At 33.8% G+C, this 16,836-nt stretch overlaps 1 protein-coding gene across 1 annotated transcript in view; it reads right to left on the reverse strand.

The window, feature by feature from the left end:
• Positions 1–708: 708 nt before the first annotated feature.
• The window catches only part of ZNF33B (zinc finger protein 33B), a 44,463-nt gene continuing 28,335 nt past the window's right edge, over positions 709–16,836 (reverse strand). The window contains 2 exon segments of the mRNA XM_039852555.1: positions 709–3,988; positions 3,990–6,040. Of these exon segments, the coding sequence (XP_039708489.1) occupies positions 3,875–3,988; positions 3,990–6,040 (2,165 nt within the window). The 3' untranslated portion in view covers positions 709–3,874.

Genomic DNA, 16,836 nt, shown 5'->3' on the forward strand with positions numbered 1-16,836 from the left:
TTTCCCTGGGGCTCCACCATGCTAGGTATGGGAGGATCTGGAGTCAGGGGAAGGCATGCTCTGAGTTAGTGGGTGGGGGTTGCTGCTAGGCTCCATGTCTCAGCCTCCTGCTTTACAACAGCAGCTGCTACGACCCAACTGTTGACCCCTGCACTTAGTTCTTGCTTTGATTTCTGCCCTGACCCCTGGGCTCCACTGTGTGGAATTTGCTGACCCCTCAGGCAGAGCTGTTCGGAATAGGCTGCAAACTCTCCCCTCTCCCTCCTCCTGCAGGGAGTTCCAGCTGCATGTGGTAGCTTCTTTGCTCCTCCCAATCTACTCCCAGACTCTCATGATTCGACCTTTGGAAGCCCTTGCAAGCAGATGACTCACTCAGACTTGCTTGTGTGAAGGCTGGGTGTTATTTGTTGAGTTTTAGATATTCAGCTTATTGATATTTCAAGGAGAGAGATCTGGGGACATCCCTCACGCCATCATGCTTCTCTCTCTTCCCCTTTCTTTTTCAATCTCATTAATGTATTCTTCCAATTCTCTGAAAATGTATTACATTTCATATTTTTAAAATTCTTACAGTGGCAAAAATTTAAGTTATTCTGACATGCCTTTGAATAACCAAAAAATATAGTTAGCGGGTGAGTTTTAGGTTTGGTAGTTATATAGGAAAATATCCTTAGAGAATCATGCATATTGCCATATGTAGACAGGGTCTGTTTACTTAATACACTTTATTTTTTAGAGTAGTTTTAGGGTTACAAAAACGTTAAGATGGTACAGAGTTCCTATATACCTTTTCACCTCAACTTCCCCCACCCCGCCGTTTCCATTATCTTGTATTACATGGGACATTTCTTAAAACTGATGAGCCAATATTAATACATTATTACTAAAGTTTGTAATTTAGTGTTTACCTTTGTGTTTTAGTCTATGAGTCCTAACAAATAATGGCATGTATCCACCACTAGAGTATCTTACAGGATAACTCTCAAACTCCTCTGTAATCCACCTATTCATCCCTGCTGCCCTACCCTCCATAAGCCACAGCAACCACTGATCTTTTTACTGTGTCCATGATTTTACCTTTATCAGAATGCATTATCAATGGAATTATACAGTATAAAGGCTTTTCACATTGGCTGCTTACATTTAACAATATGCATCTAAGCTTCTTCCACGTCTTTTGTTGTTTCATAGCTCAATTCTTTTTTTTTATCACCCATCTAAGCATCATTTCCTGTAACCCTGCTACAACTGCTTACTAGTATCAAGATTTTGTCATTGATTCTTTAAAATTTTCTACATAGACAATCATGTTATCTGTGAACACACTTTTCTCTCTTCCTTCTACATCTGTGCACCTGTTATTTCCTTTACTTGCCTTGCTTGCATTAGCTAGACTTCCAAAGAAGTGGTGAGAGACCTGTCTTGCTACCTATCTTACTTGGAAAGCATTTGTATCTTATCATTAAGCATAATAATGTTACCTGAAGATTTTTTTGTATATGTTCATCACCAAGGAAGTCCCCCTGCATTCCTAGTTTTTTATCATGAATGAGTGCTAAAATTTTGTGAAATGCTTTTCCATATCTATTAACATGATCATATGATATTTCTTCTTTAGCCTGTTGATGTGAAGTGTTACATTAATTATCAAATGTTGAACCAGTCTTGCATGCCTGGAATAAATCTCATTTGGTTATGATGTATAATTCTTTTATACCTTTTGGATTCAATTAGCTAATATTTTGTTGGTGACTTCTACATCTATGTTCATAAGAAATATTAGTCTGTAGCTTTTTGTAATATCTTTGCCTGCATTAGGGTAATGCTGGCCTCACAGAATGAATTAGGATGTATTCCCTATGCTTTTACTTTCTGGAGCAGACTGTAGCAAATTGGTATCATTTCATCCTTAAACATTTGGTAGCATTCACCAGTGAACCCATCTGGGCCCGATACTTTCTGATTTGGAAGAATAAGTATTGACTCGACTTCTTTATCAGCTACATGTCTATTACGACTGGTCCTTCTACTACTTTTGACAGATTGTGTCTTTCAAAGGATTGGTCCATTTCCTCTAGGTTATAAAATTTGTAGGCATAAGTGAGTGGTCCATCATATCCCTTTGCAATCCTTTTTATGTCCATGGGATTAGTAGTTAAGACACCTCTTTTGTTTCTGATATTAACAACTGTCTTCTCTTTTTATTAGTTAACCTAGTTAGAGGTTTATCAATTTTATTGATTTTGAAAGACCCACCTTTTACTTTTATTGATTTTCTCAATTGGTTTCATTTTCAATTTCACTGATTTCCACTTTAACCCTTACTGGTTTTTGTTGTTGTTTTGCTTACTTTAGATGTAATTTGCTCTTCTTTCTCTGGTTTCCTAAAATGGAAGCTTAGACTATATAATCAAAGATCACTAAACAGTATAATCTTAGATTACTTGTGTAATCTAATTATTCAAATAAACCATGTAATTAACTATACCAACTTTACACTGTCAATAAAAGCCCCTCTCTACCACTACTCTGCTCTTGCTCCAGGCTCACTCCTCCTCATATAGTCATAGTCTCTAAGGGTCCAGACATCCCTCTGGACACATCAGACCCTGAATTTACAGCCCAACTTACACCCCTGAGTATCATCTCGTTGTCTATGGCTTCTTTCCTGGGCACTGTCATGAAGGGCAGCTGCTTACAGGGAGTTTGGACAAAATTTAGGCTAAGAGCTAGAGTATTCACATATGTACACTCAAGACATCCCATGGCTTGGGATGAACCATGGATGAGAAGAGAAAGGAGGCAATGGGACTAGGGCCTAGAACTCCCCATACAGAGTTTATTATTTTTCATTTATAACTTTTAAGTGATTGATATTAGCTTTGTGGTCTTCATTTCAAACTATTGCTCCAGGCCCTACACACATAGGGGAATAGTCCTGAAATAACTACTACTAAATCAAGATTATTTCCTATTCACAATTACATTTTTCCATTATGCATATGAAACAGTTTATGTAATGTACCACTTATATAGACATAAATCCTGTGATCTTAGGGGATGCTTGACATATGCATTTAATGCTTTTGCCCTGATTATTCAACTTATTTCTGCTTTTAGAAAGCTTCATATTCAAATGGTTGTCAAGATTAGAGTTGCAGAAAAGGTATGACTATTAACACAAGGGAACGACTTGTGGTGAAATCTTGATTCCTCTGTAAACCTGATGAGATACAAATTCCAAATTCCTTTATGATTTCGTAACCTGATTATGCTAATGATTATTCAAATCTATAAGGGATAAAATTTCACAGAACTATACCCAGAGTGTATGTAAAAACTGCTGAAATCTGAATATGATCAGTATCTGACATAGCAGTAGGCTATCATCAATTTCTTATACTTGAATATATACAACTAGGTAATATATAATCATTAGAGGAAGCTTGGTGAAGGGCACATGAGAATTCCATGTATTATTAATGCAGCTTCTTGTGATTCTATTTCTTCATTTTGCAATTTATTTTTTGTTTTGTTTTAAAGCTTTACATTGCACAATATACATCTATAAATTATAATTTGTTATGTTTCCTAAAGATTATGGCATCAGAACCAAAACACAACTTTAAATAATACATTACTTCTAAAGAAAATTTTTGAACTTTGCTTTAATATAAAATCTGACACAAGCTATTTTGTATTTTTGCTAAGAAATTTTACAAAATCAAAAATTCTGTACAGTTTTACACCAGTATTAGTTACTTGACATTCAATGGAATATTAGTTCTTAACAAAACTATCTGATATTTGTTGCAGATTATGAGTTTGATCCATATCGTTACTTTGGAATAAAATAAGGCCAGTTTGTGGATGGTTACTGAACATTCAGGATGTCAAAAAAGTTTTCTCCAGAGTGTGAATTCTTTGAAGTCTGGTAGGTGCTGAACTGTGACTCAACATTTCTAATATTCACTTTAATCATAAGATTTTTCTCCAGTGTGTGTTCTCTGATGTACAATGAGGTTTGACTTCTGAGAGAAGGTTCTTCCACATGTGTTACATTCATAAGGCTTTTCCCCTGTGTGTGCTCGCTGATGTTTAGCAAGGTCTGATTTACGGTAAAAAATTTTCCCACATTCATTACATTGACAAGATTTATCTCCTGTGTGAACCCTGTGATGGACTGTGAGGGATGATTTATGACTGAAAGATTTCCCACATTCGTTACATTCATAGGGTTTCTCCCCTGTGTGCTTTCTCTGATGTAAAATAAGTCCTGACTTCACACAGAAAGATTTTCCACATTCATTACATTTATAAGGCTTCTCTTCTGTATGAGTTCTCTGATGTACAATTAGAGCTGATTTATGACAAAAAGCCTTTCCACATTCATTACATTTATGTGGTTTCACCCCTATGTGAATTCTGTGGTGCTGGGTGAGCTGTGACTTCTGGCAAAAGGTTTTACCACATTCATTGCATTCATAGGGTTTTTCTCCTGTATGTGTTCTATGATGTTTAGTTAGGCATGATTTATTATAGAAGATTTTCCCACATTCCTGACATTCATAGGGCTTCTCCCCTGTATGTGCTCTATAATGTTGAGAGAGAGTGGACTTATGGCTAAAGAATTTACCACACTGAGGACATGCAAAAGGTTTCTCCCCTGTGTGAGTTCTCTGATGTACTGTGAGGTCAGACTTTAAGCAGAAGGTTTTCCCACATTTGTAACACTCATAAGGTTTCAACCCTGAATGAATTATCTGATGCCTGGTGAGTACAGATTTGTAGTAGAAAGTTTTGCCACATGCATCACATTCATAGGGTTTATCCCCTATATGAGTTCTTTGATGTTGTGTAAGATGTGACTTCTGACAGAAAGATTTCCCACACTCAGGACATTCAAAGGGTTTCTCGCCTGTATGAGTTCTCCGGTGTACTCTCAGGTGTGAATTCATGCAGAAGGACTTCCCACATTCAAAACATTCATAGGGTTTCAGCCCTGTGTGTGTTCTCTGATGTTTAGTGAGGTCCGACTTCTGGTAAAAAGTTTTCCCACATGCATTACATTGATAAGGTTTCTCCCCTGTATGTGTCCTCTGGTGTAATGTGAGAGCTGACTTGTGACTGAAAGCTTTCCCACACTCATTGCATTCATAGGGTTTCTCTCCTGTGTGTGATCTCTGATGCTTAGTGACATCAGACTTCTCCCAAAACATTTTTCCACAGTCATTACATTGAAAGCATTTCTTTCCTGTGTGTATCCTCTGATGGCGAGTGAGGTGTGATTTCTCCCAGAAAGTTTTCCCACATTCATTACATTCAAAGTGTTTCTCTCCTTTAAGAGATTTCTGAAGTTGTGAGAGGCATATTTTCCTCCTGAAATTACTCCCATTTTCATTACATTCATAGTGCTTCACGGATGCCCCATAATGCTTCAAAAGATTAGAATTCACAGATAAGGATTTCCCACAAACACAAAATTCATAGTGATTTTCCTTTGAGGGTGTTCTTTGATTGAACAAGAAGAATGAGTTGTCACAGGATGTTCTCCCGAATTCATTATAGTCACAATCATTTCCTTCTGTTCTCTCACTCTTTTCAAGGAAGGTTTCTTGATCCATGTTGTATTCGAAATGTTGCTCTAAAGTTTGAATCTTCTCATGTTGAAGAGGGTCCTCATTATGACTATAAGTTTTCCCACTTTCAAAAAATTCATTTTTCTCTCTAGTATGAGTTGTCTCATGTATAGTATTGAGTAGCAATTTTCCACAGGCATTAAATTTATCAGTCTTTTTCCCTAAATAGTTTTTCTTATTGATAATCAATTCTGAAATATAGTTGAAACTCATTCTACATGAGTCACACTGGCAGAGCATTTTTCTGGGAGGAAAAAAATTTGTCTCCAAGTTAAATGGTATTCCTATTACATTACCTTGTTCTTTACTCCGCATTTTATTATTCATGAATACAACCTCCCACACATGTGGAGACCGGTATTCTTGGCTCCTCTCCTTCACATAATCAGTTTTCCAGACTTCTAGAAATAAGAAAAATTAATGTTACCATATAAACACATTTCTTATGGAATGAACCCTATATAAAAATGCCCTATGGTGTAGTTGACTTTGATGTCTTTTCCAGCCTCCAGGGAGTAAAATAACTGCAAGAACATATTTCTTCTATTTCTTGAGTTTCAGGTGAAGAAGAAAAAAAACAAGAAACAAAAAGCATAGTGGAAAAAGGGAGAGGAAACTGGCTATTAGAACATACATATTTGCTTTCCAATGTCTGAAGAATAAAAGCAATGGCTTAAATCTGAATCTCCCCATGTATTTTCTAAAAAAAATCCTAAGAATCAATATAAGGAGAGCAATAAAATTACCTATAGTAATCCATGACTTTAGCATAATTAGGAGATACAGAATACTACTAACCACAAATCACCATTATGTAAGGAAATACTCAAATGTAGAAGACACTGATATAGAGCCCGCATCTATGAGAAAAGCTGTAGACTGTGGCAACTACACGTAAAACAAGAGACAGAGATGGTTAACTACAAATAAAATTGCTCCCAGAATGAGAAAGTTCCACTGTGAGTGGGAAAATACTGATATGATATTTCAGTTCTGATGAATGAGTTCATCTATCAGGAAAACCAAATAAAAAGGAGGCGGGGGCGGCGGGGAGATTACTTGTAGTAGACAGACATTAAGGAGGCAAAGGAGGATCAAAGTGATGAATAAAACTGTATAAACAAACAAAATGATCTTAGAAAATAGGATTTAAATTATAAGGACTCTGCTATGGACTAAATTGTGTCCCCTACAAATTCATATGTTGAAGCTCTAATCTCCAATGTGATGGCATCTGAAGACAGGGCATTTTTTTAAGGAGGTAATTAAGGTTATATGAGGTCTTAAGTGTGGAATACTAATCTACTGAAAATAGTGTCCTTATTAGAAGAGGAGGAGACACCAGAGCTTGCTTGCTCTCCATAAAAGTACAGATAAAAGGCTATATGAGGACACAGAGAGAAGGTGCTATCTGCAGGCTGAGGAAAAAAACCTCACCAGAAACCAACCCTGCTAACACCTTCATTTTGGACTTGCAGTCTCCAGAACTGTGAGACAATAAAAATCTGTTGTTTAAGCCACCCAGTCTGAAGTATTTTGTTATAGCAGCCTAAGCAGACCAACAGAGAACCCAAAGATAAATTTTAATAAATAGCATTAAGAGGGGCATGAAAGCAGAAAAGAAATAGAAGACTAAAGAAAGAAAATTGGGTCACAAAGAAAGTTCTGAATAAAGAAAGTAGTCTGCAAATTAAAACAAAAATTCAAAAATAAAACTGTATATATGTATATCATTGTAGTCTCTAAACAGAAAAAAGAAAATAATGGAATAAATCTAATATTCAGACCATAATCTAAGAAAATTGTCCAGAAATAAAAGACCTGATCAAAATATTCAAAAGGACCACCATGAACCTGGGTAACCTGACTAGGAATAGTTGTCTCTAAGATATACCTTAATATATTGACTAGATCTGAAAAATGAAGAAAAAGCCCTCTGGGCAAAAATGCTAAATCTCAACAAACACATAGGTTTGGCAATCTACTCTGTAAAACAAAGCAAGACTCAGTGGAGTACCATTTTAAAGAGAAGAAAATGGGAGTCAAAGGTTTATATTCAGCCACATTACCTTTACACTGCTGAAGCAACAGAAAAAGGCAATCCAATTTAGATATTCAACAACTTAGGTAATACTGTAATCATGAAACCTAACAGAGGACAAACTTCAAGCAATCAAGATTTGATAGGAAACACTGGCAAAAAAAAAAAAGAAAGAACTAAAGTAGATACATAATTGCAGATGTAGTCTATGACCAAAAAAAAAAAAAAAAAAAAGATGAATATAAGAATAGAAAGTAATATATAAATGTTACATGTTCTAGTGAAACAGAAACACTACAACTAAAAAAGCTTTAGAAACAGAAGAAAAAGAAGCTCAGAGACAGCCACATAAATAACAGACTCTAAAGGATGTCACTAAAAGTTTAAAAATCAAATAGAGGCTTAAGTAAGAAAAGGGCAACTAGGCCAGTATACAAGATATTAATATAAAAGTAACTACTAGAAGAAAAACGTCGAAATTTCCTAATTGCCTCACTACAAAAAAGAACAAATAGAAACATTCAGTAAATGTGATATGCTTCCTACATAACACTAAGACAGAACTAAAACTAAATATGAGGATGATCAATAAATGTAAATAGGCTTAACTCACCAATTAAAACAAAAATGATTTTCAATCATAGATAAAACACAAATCTATGCTGCAAAGGGTAAACATATTAAAACAGATTCAAAGAGGCTAACAGCAAAGAGATGGACAATATTATTCAAGACAAAGGGAAACAATAAGAAAGCAGAGGAGCATTTGATATCAGGAAGGAAAAAGGAACAATTTACAATGCTAAAATCCACAACTTTGAATAGAAAAATAATAGTTATGAGTGTCTAGAAATGAAACCACCTTCATGAAGCAGAACTCAAGAGAAGCAAGAAAAAACAAACATTAATGGCATTTTTTTTTTTAAAGAAAAGAACAAAAAATCATCAGATTTGTATGGAAGCACAAACAGCCAAAGCAATTCTAAGAAAAAAGAAAAGGCCAAAGATATCATTCTGCCTAACTTGAAATTATACTGCAAATCAATAATAAACAAAACAGCATGGTACTGGCAGAAAAAGACACACAGACCAATGGAACAGAACTGAGAGCCCAGAAATAAACCCACGTATATATGGGAAAATAATTTTCAACAAAAGAGTCAGAAACATACAATGGAGAAAAGAAAGCCTCTTTAATAAATGGTGCTGGGAATACTGGAAAGTCACATGATGCAAAAGAATGAAACTAGAGGGCTATCTATCATCATACACTGAAATTAACTCAAAATGGATTAAGGACCCCGATGTAAAATGTGAAACAATAAATTGCATAGAAGAAAACACAGGCACTAAAATTCATGAATCTTGGATTTAGAGGGGATTTTATAAATTTGACCTTAAAGGCAAGGAAAATAAAAGCAAAAATAAATGAATGGGTCTATATCAAACTAAAAATCTTCTGCCTAGTAAAAGAAACCATCAACAGGATAAAGAGGCAACCATCTGAATGGAGGAAGATATTTGCAAACAATGTCTCCAATATGAGGCTAACAGAATTCGTACAACAACAAACAATCCAAATAAAAAATGAGCAGAGGACCTGATCACACTTCTCCCAAGACATACAAACAACCAACAGACATGTGAAAGGATGCTCAACTTACCTAACTATTAGAGAAATGCATATCAAAACCACAATGAGATACGTTCTCACACCTGCTTAGAATGGCTATCATCAATAGGACAAGTAATAACAAGTGTTGGAGAGGATGAGAGGAAAAAAGAATCCTCACATACTACTGGTAGGAATGTCAACTGGTACAGCTACTATGAAAAACAGTATGAAGGTTCCTCAAAAAATTAACAATAGCATCACCATATGACCCACTAATCCCTCTTCCTGGTACCTACCTAAGAAATTTGAAAACATTTATTCATAAAGATATATATTCACCTCAATGTTCATTGCAGCACTATTCGTAGTGTTTAAGACATGGAAACAACTGAAGTGCCCTTCAAGAGATGATTGGATAAAGAAGATGTGGTACATAAACATAATGGAATATTAATCATAAGAAAAGATGAAATACTGCCATTTGCAACAACATGGATGGATCAAGAGATTATCATGCTAAGTGAAATAAGTTAGAAAAGTCGAGAACCATATGATTTCACTTATATGTGGAATATAAAACTGAAACCAACCAGCAAACAAGAAAGACAAAAACTCATAGACATAAAACAGTGTAGTGCTCACCAGAGGGAAAGTGGGGAGTGGGGAAGGAAATAAGGGTAAGGGGGTCAAATATATGGTGACGAAAGATTTGACTTTGGATGAACACACAATGTAAAATACAGATGAGCTATTATTAAATTGTACACTTGAAACATATAATTTTATTAACCAATTTCACCTCAAATAAAAAAGAATAAAAAGAAAATCATAAGGAGAAGAAAATACATTTACAGTATTTATTGAAAAAAACCTGTGTATAAGTGGACCCTAGTGGTCCAAACCACGCTGTTCAAAGGTTAACTATAATAATGTAAAAGTAGAGAGAAAGCACAAAGAAGGAAATAATAAAAGGCAAAAGCAAGTAATAAATTTAAAATAATAAAAATAAAATCTTTTTATTCATTTTTCTTCATTTTTAAGATCTAGTGGTTTCATTAAAGTATGTCTTAGAGAGGGCTGTTTTAAGTCAGTTTTCCCAGGTTCCTGTTGGTTCCTTCAAATATATGGATCAGGTTCCTGTTGGTTCCTTCAAATATATGGATTTTATCTCCAAACGGTTTTCTTAAAGGTTAGAAGTTAATAAAACAGAAACAGAAAAACAGAAGAAACTGTTAAGTAAAAATGTTAGTTCTTTGAAAAATATCATAAAGGAGGCAAATCACTGGCTAACCTAATTAATAAAAACAAGGGAAAGAAATCTCAACTATAAAAATAATAAACAGGAAGGAAGGAACAGTCATTGAAACAAAACATGAGAAAAACTAAGAAAAAGATTTTTTGTACAGCTTGATACAAATACATTCAAAAGTGAAATAAATAATTTCCTACAAATATATAACATCAAAGTTTACCCTGGTAGAGACAGAAAATGTAAACAGAATAATTTCCACATAAGAAACAGAAAATATCGAGATTGCCTGAACTGAAAAATAAGCACCTCTATTCCTTTCATCTAGATTCATAAATTGTTAAAATTTTGCTACTCTTGCTTTCTCATTCTCTATATAAAGCCTTCTCAACCATTAACTACTTGAGTTAAATGTAAACATCATGACCCAATACTCCAAATATGTCAGCATGTATCTCCTAAGAATAAAGTCATGAGCACATTAAGAAAACTGTGCCAATACTATATCATCCATACACGGTCCATTCAAAGAATATCTTTGAAAATGTTTTTCAGCTGCATAGATCCCCTCCCTTTACTGCAAAAAACTCCAAATTTACAAGTATAACTATCATAAAATTGAGTTTAATAAAAACTCTAAAGTTTCCACATTCTGAATTTTATTAAACTACTGTTAAGTATATTTCTGTTACTTTCTTTTTCCACTGTGCCCAAAATTCGCCCACATTGTTGCACATGGATATATACACATATGTATATGTATATATATAAAAGGCCACTGTAAGAATATACTGTAATTTCTAATTGATTCCTCTATTTGATGGAAAATCTGGTTGATTCAGTTTTTCTGTTATGAATAACACTGAGACAGGTGAATTTTTCTATATATCCCTGGTGAATATCTGAAGACGTGTTTCTAAAGCAGTGCTATTCAAAATTGGGGTATGCGAGTCTACATCATGTAACAAATACGTGATGGATATAAAAACTGAGAGGAACCATTTAGAAATTTCCATAACTCTCTCAAAATAGCTTCAGTGAGGCATAAGTTTTGAACCAACTAAATATGTTTAAACTATGTAATTTGATGTTTTGACATAACATATATGAATGGATTTATTTCTGGGTTCTGTATTCCGATCTACTCACTCTGTCTTGTTTACTGTAACTTTATAGTAAGTCTTGAAATCTGGCAGCGTTACCCCTACAACTTAGCTTCTATTTTTCAAAATTGTTTCAGTTATTCTAGATCGTTTATATTTCATATAAAGTTTAGAATCAACTAGTCAATTACTCTATAAAAGCCTCCCAGCAACTAGGTTGAGATTGTTCTAAATCTATAAATCTTTTTAAAGAGAAAAACATGTTAATATATCGAGCATTCTGATACATGAACAGGGTATCTCTCTCCATTTATTATTTAGGTCTTCAATTTTTCTCTACAGTGGTTTATAGTTTTTAGTGAGGTCTGTCACATCTTTTGTTAAACATATCTGCAGAAAATATTTTTTGATGCTATTGCATATATTTTCAAATTTTTTAATTTCCAATTGATCACTTGTATATAGAAATAAAGTTGATTTTTGTATGTTGATTTCTATCCAATGTACACTCAATAGTCTAGACATTTTTTTGTACATGCCATAATGGATTTTCTACATAATCATGTTTTTAATAAATAAAGTTCTACTTCTTTTCCACCCTGGTCTCCTTTTCTTTCTTTTTAGCCCTTGACTGCACTAGTTAGATTATATTACTGAGTATGTGTGGACATCCTTGTCTTGTTCCTGATGTTGGAAAGAAACTATTGTTTTGTTTTGTTTTGTTACAATTAAGAATATTAGTCAGTTTTTTATAGATGTCTTTTATCAGATTAAAGAAAGTCCCTTCAACTCTTCATTTAAGAGTTTTAATCAGGAATGGATGATGGATTTTGTCAAATACCTTTTCTGTATCTACTAAGATATAGGTTTTTGTTTTGTTTTTGGAAATACCGTGCAGGGATGACTACATAAGTGATAGGGCCAGTGCAAAATGAAAATGTGGGCCACTTAAAAATCATAAACAAAAGCATAAAGATAAAATTATCCTTTTTCCTTAAAAATTTTATTATGAAATTTAATAGATGTAATACTAATAAATGAGTAACCATATAAATTTACAAATTGCAAACCATTTTTGGTATAATAATTGTATATAATACAATAATTAATAATACTTTATTAATACCATGTCTTGGTTAATCATATAATTTAATTTTTCATAAGATTTTTCTGGCACTCCTTTCTGTAAATTCATTTAGTCAATCATCAAACTTTATACTTTTAGAGACTTCATTTTCAATAGATATAATTGAAAGTAACGTGAGTTATTCTTGGCAAATGCAAGATAAATAATTTTTTATTTTGAGAAGGTTCTTTCAGCTGTTGCAACTGTTTCTGAAGCTCTTAAGAGTTTTTTTAAATTTAAAATTTAGTATACCTAGTGATAAAGATTCTTGAGGAACATTTTTCTAAAACTAACTTCATAAATAGTTTTGTGAAAATCTGAATTCAATTTTAAATGTAAATTTGTTATACAATAGCATTTCAATGTTTCCTCTGACATTCCCTATAACCTGTACAAGAAACCAAAAATGGCTTAATGATTTGTATATAACTCAAAACACCTTATTATGCAGTCTATTCCTATACAGTAAATCTTCACTGAACATCATCCATAGGTTCTGCGACTTTAAATGAAACAATGGGTAACAAGACCAATTTTACCACTGGCTAATTTATATAAACATGAGTTAAGTTTCTATGGCATCTCATCACTATTGTAACAAAGCGATGCTGAACAAAATGACGTTATTTGAGGACCTGATATATCTTCAAAGACAAAGAAAAATTAATTTCTAAATTGACTTCCTTGTTAATAACTGGTTCATCCAAAATTATGTATGAAAATAATGTTCTTTCCCATCAAATTTAATTTCCATTTCTAAGCCTGTTGATTCTGCTTTGTAATGTTCCAGCAGTTTTCAAGACCAGAAAGTGTATACTGTGAAGAATTCTAGTTAACTACCTAGTATGTTTTAACACTATGTCCATGAGTATGTTTATATTTTGTAATACTTTACTGACTATAATTATTGAGTGCCGGAGGTAACTGTACCAGTATTCAACCCAGAAAGTTAATATTTTGTGCAGATGCCAAAGGGACACGTTCAAGGGAGAAACAGGAAAGTTAGCCTCCACTTGGGTTCTCTCTTTGGGTTGCAACCACTGCACTACTACCTTTGGTTTTGCTTCTCTGCCACCAATGTGGAACTGGGTCTTGGTCACCCACTCAGGACTATAGGATACCAGACTGTTCCAAGAAGCCAAACCAACTGCTGAGGAAGCACACTGCCATTCAATGTACACAGTCTGCTCATATACATGTTTACATACAAATCACAAGTTCAAAGACAAATGGTTAGGAATTTAAAGATGGCAACAGCAGAGCATTAAACCAAGTACAGGTCTCCTTCTGAGAGCACAGTACTGGTGATAACACAGTGACTCTGATACAGAAAATTAAACTGATTGCTTTTCAAACGTTGAAAAAGTCTTCCTGGGATTAACTCCACTTGGTCATGATGTATTAGCCTTTTTGCATATTTTGGTTTTTAATTACTAAAATTTTGTTTATAGAGTTTTTGCATTTCTTTCTTTTCTTACAACATCTTTATCTAGTTTTGGTCTTAAGGTGATGCTAGCCTCAGAAAATAAAATAGGAATTATTCCCACCTCTTGAATTTTCTGAAAGATTTTGACAGAATTGGTATTTCATGTTTAACAGAATTCACTAATAAAGCCATCTTGACCTGGGGCCTTCTTTGTGAAAAGGTTATATATTTCCTCTGGAGTGAGCTTTGGTAGTTGTTTCTTTGAAGGTCACTGTCCATTTCACATAAATTGTTGAATTTATAATATTATAGGCACAATATATTTCCTTGTTTTACTTGTAACATCCATAGAATCTTAGTGATATCACCAATCCTATTCTTGATATCAATAATTTGTTTCATCTAGTTTATCGATTTTATCTTCTCAAAGAGACAGATTTTGGTTTTGCTAATTTTCTTAACTGTTTTTCTGTTTTCTATTATACTGTTTTCCAGTTTGTTCTTTATTACTTCATTTCTTCTGCTTACCATTGGCTTAGTTTGCTCTTTTATTCTATATTGTTAAGGTAGAGGCAGTTGGAGCCATTGATTTGAAACTTTCCTTCTTATCCAACACACATTTCATACATGTATGTTGATATAACACTTCATATGATTTGAATCCTTTTAAACTTATTGAGGCTTGTATGTCCAAGAATGTGATCTACCATGGTAAATGTTCCTGGTTTATGTGTGTGGGGGTGTGGGGGAGGACACTGATCTGTGTCCTTGGGGTAGGGGGCAGGGGTATTTTTTACAAATGTCAATTAGGTCAAGTTAGTTATTTAGTGTTGTTCAAGTCCATTATATCTTTGCTTATTTTCATTTTCTATTAATTATTGGGAGAGGGATGTTGAAATATCTCACTGTAATTGTGGGTCTATTTTTCCTTCAAATTCTATCAGTTTTTCCTTCAAATACTTTTTGGAAAACTGATATTAGCAATATAAAAGTCTAGGATTGTTAAGTCCTCTTCAAAAAGTTATCTTTATCAATATGAAAAGATCTTTCACTAGCAACATTCCTGGCTCTGTCATCTGATATTGACACAGCATTGCAGCCTTTTCAATAATTTTACCACAATGTATCTTTTTCCATTCTTTTTGTATCCAACATATTTCAGTCTCTGAATCTAACATGTTCTCTTATAGGCAGCATATAACTGGACTTTACCTTTTTTTTTAATCTCACCTGGCAATATCTGTCTTTTAAATGGGGTTTTAGATCATTTACATTTTCTATAATTACCAATATGATATTACACCTTTAATTAATATATGTTTAAGCGATACTACATGACTTTACACATAGTATAAGAATTTTACATTATTATACTTTCACTTCTCTCCTCCTGGCCCCTAGGCTGTAATTGTCATACATTTTACTTAGATGTTACAAACGTCACAGTACATTTGTTATTATTATTGTGTAAAGTAAGTATCTTTTGTAGAGACTTAAATATAAAGAAATAAAGAAATGTCTTATATACATATCCATATAGTCATCATCTCCTGTTCTTCATTCTTTTGGGTAAATATAGATTGCCATCAGATATCAAAACATTTCTTAAACTGCACATGCGCTGTTTACGAATTCTTTCATCTTTTAAATAACTGAAAACTTCCTGATTTTTTCACTGTTTCTGACAGCTATTTTTGCTGAGTATCTTTTTCTACGGTGATAGTTTTTTTGTTTTCCAAACTCTAAAGTTAATGCTCCACTACATTCTCTCTTGCCACATTTAAGGAGAAATGCTGTCACCCTTATATTTTGTCACTGGCTATTTTAAAGATTTCCATTTTAACAGTGGTTTAGAGCATTTTGATATATATGTGTTGGAGTAGTTTTCTTCATGTTTCATATGCTTGGGGCTTATAAAACATCTTGGGTAGGTGAGTTCTCACCACACCTGGAAAATTTTAACCATTAATTCTCTAAATATTGTTTTCTGTTCTCTGTTCTCTTTTGTTCAGGGACTCCAAATATATATGTTGGGTTACATAAAGTTATCCTATAGCTCAGGGGTCCCAAACCCCCAGGCCATGGACCGGTACCAGTCCATGGCCTGTTAGGAACTGGGCCACACAGCTGGAGTTAAGTGGCAGGCAAGCGAAGCTTCATCTGTATTTGTAGCCTCTCCCCAGTGCTAATATTACCACCTCAGCTCCACCTCAGATCTGCCATTAGATTCTCATAGAAGAACCAGTCTCTGGTGCCAAAAAAGTTGGAGACCACTGCTATAGCTCACAGGTGCTCTTTTCGTTTTTTCCAAAATCTTTTATATCTCTGCTTCATTTTGTATGGCTTCCTTTAATATGTGTTTAAGTCCACTACTTTTTTCTTCTGCATTATCTAATGTGCCACTGATTCCTATCCTAAATTATTTTTCATCTCAAACATTGTAATTGTCATTTGTAGAAATTCGATTTCAAATTTTTTATACTGAATTTTCATTTGGGCTGTTGTTTTATCTTTCATGTTTCTATTTAAGTTTTAAAACACATGGAATCCCATTATAATAATTTTTAATGAATTTGTTGGCTAATTTAACATCTATGTCAATTCTGAGTCTATTTTGATTTATTCATTAATCTTCTC

Source organism: Pteropus medius, unplaced genomic scaffold (genome assembly GCF_902729225.1).
Source record: "Pteropus medius unplaced genomic scaffold, Ma_sr-lr_union100, whole genome shotgun sequence".
In the NCBI taxonomy this organism is placed as follows: domain Eukaryota; kingdom Metazoa; phylum Chordata; class Mammalia; order Chiroptera; family Pteropodidae; genus Pteropus; species Pteropus medius.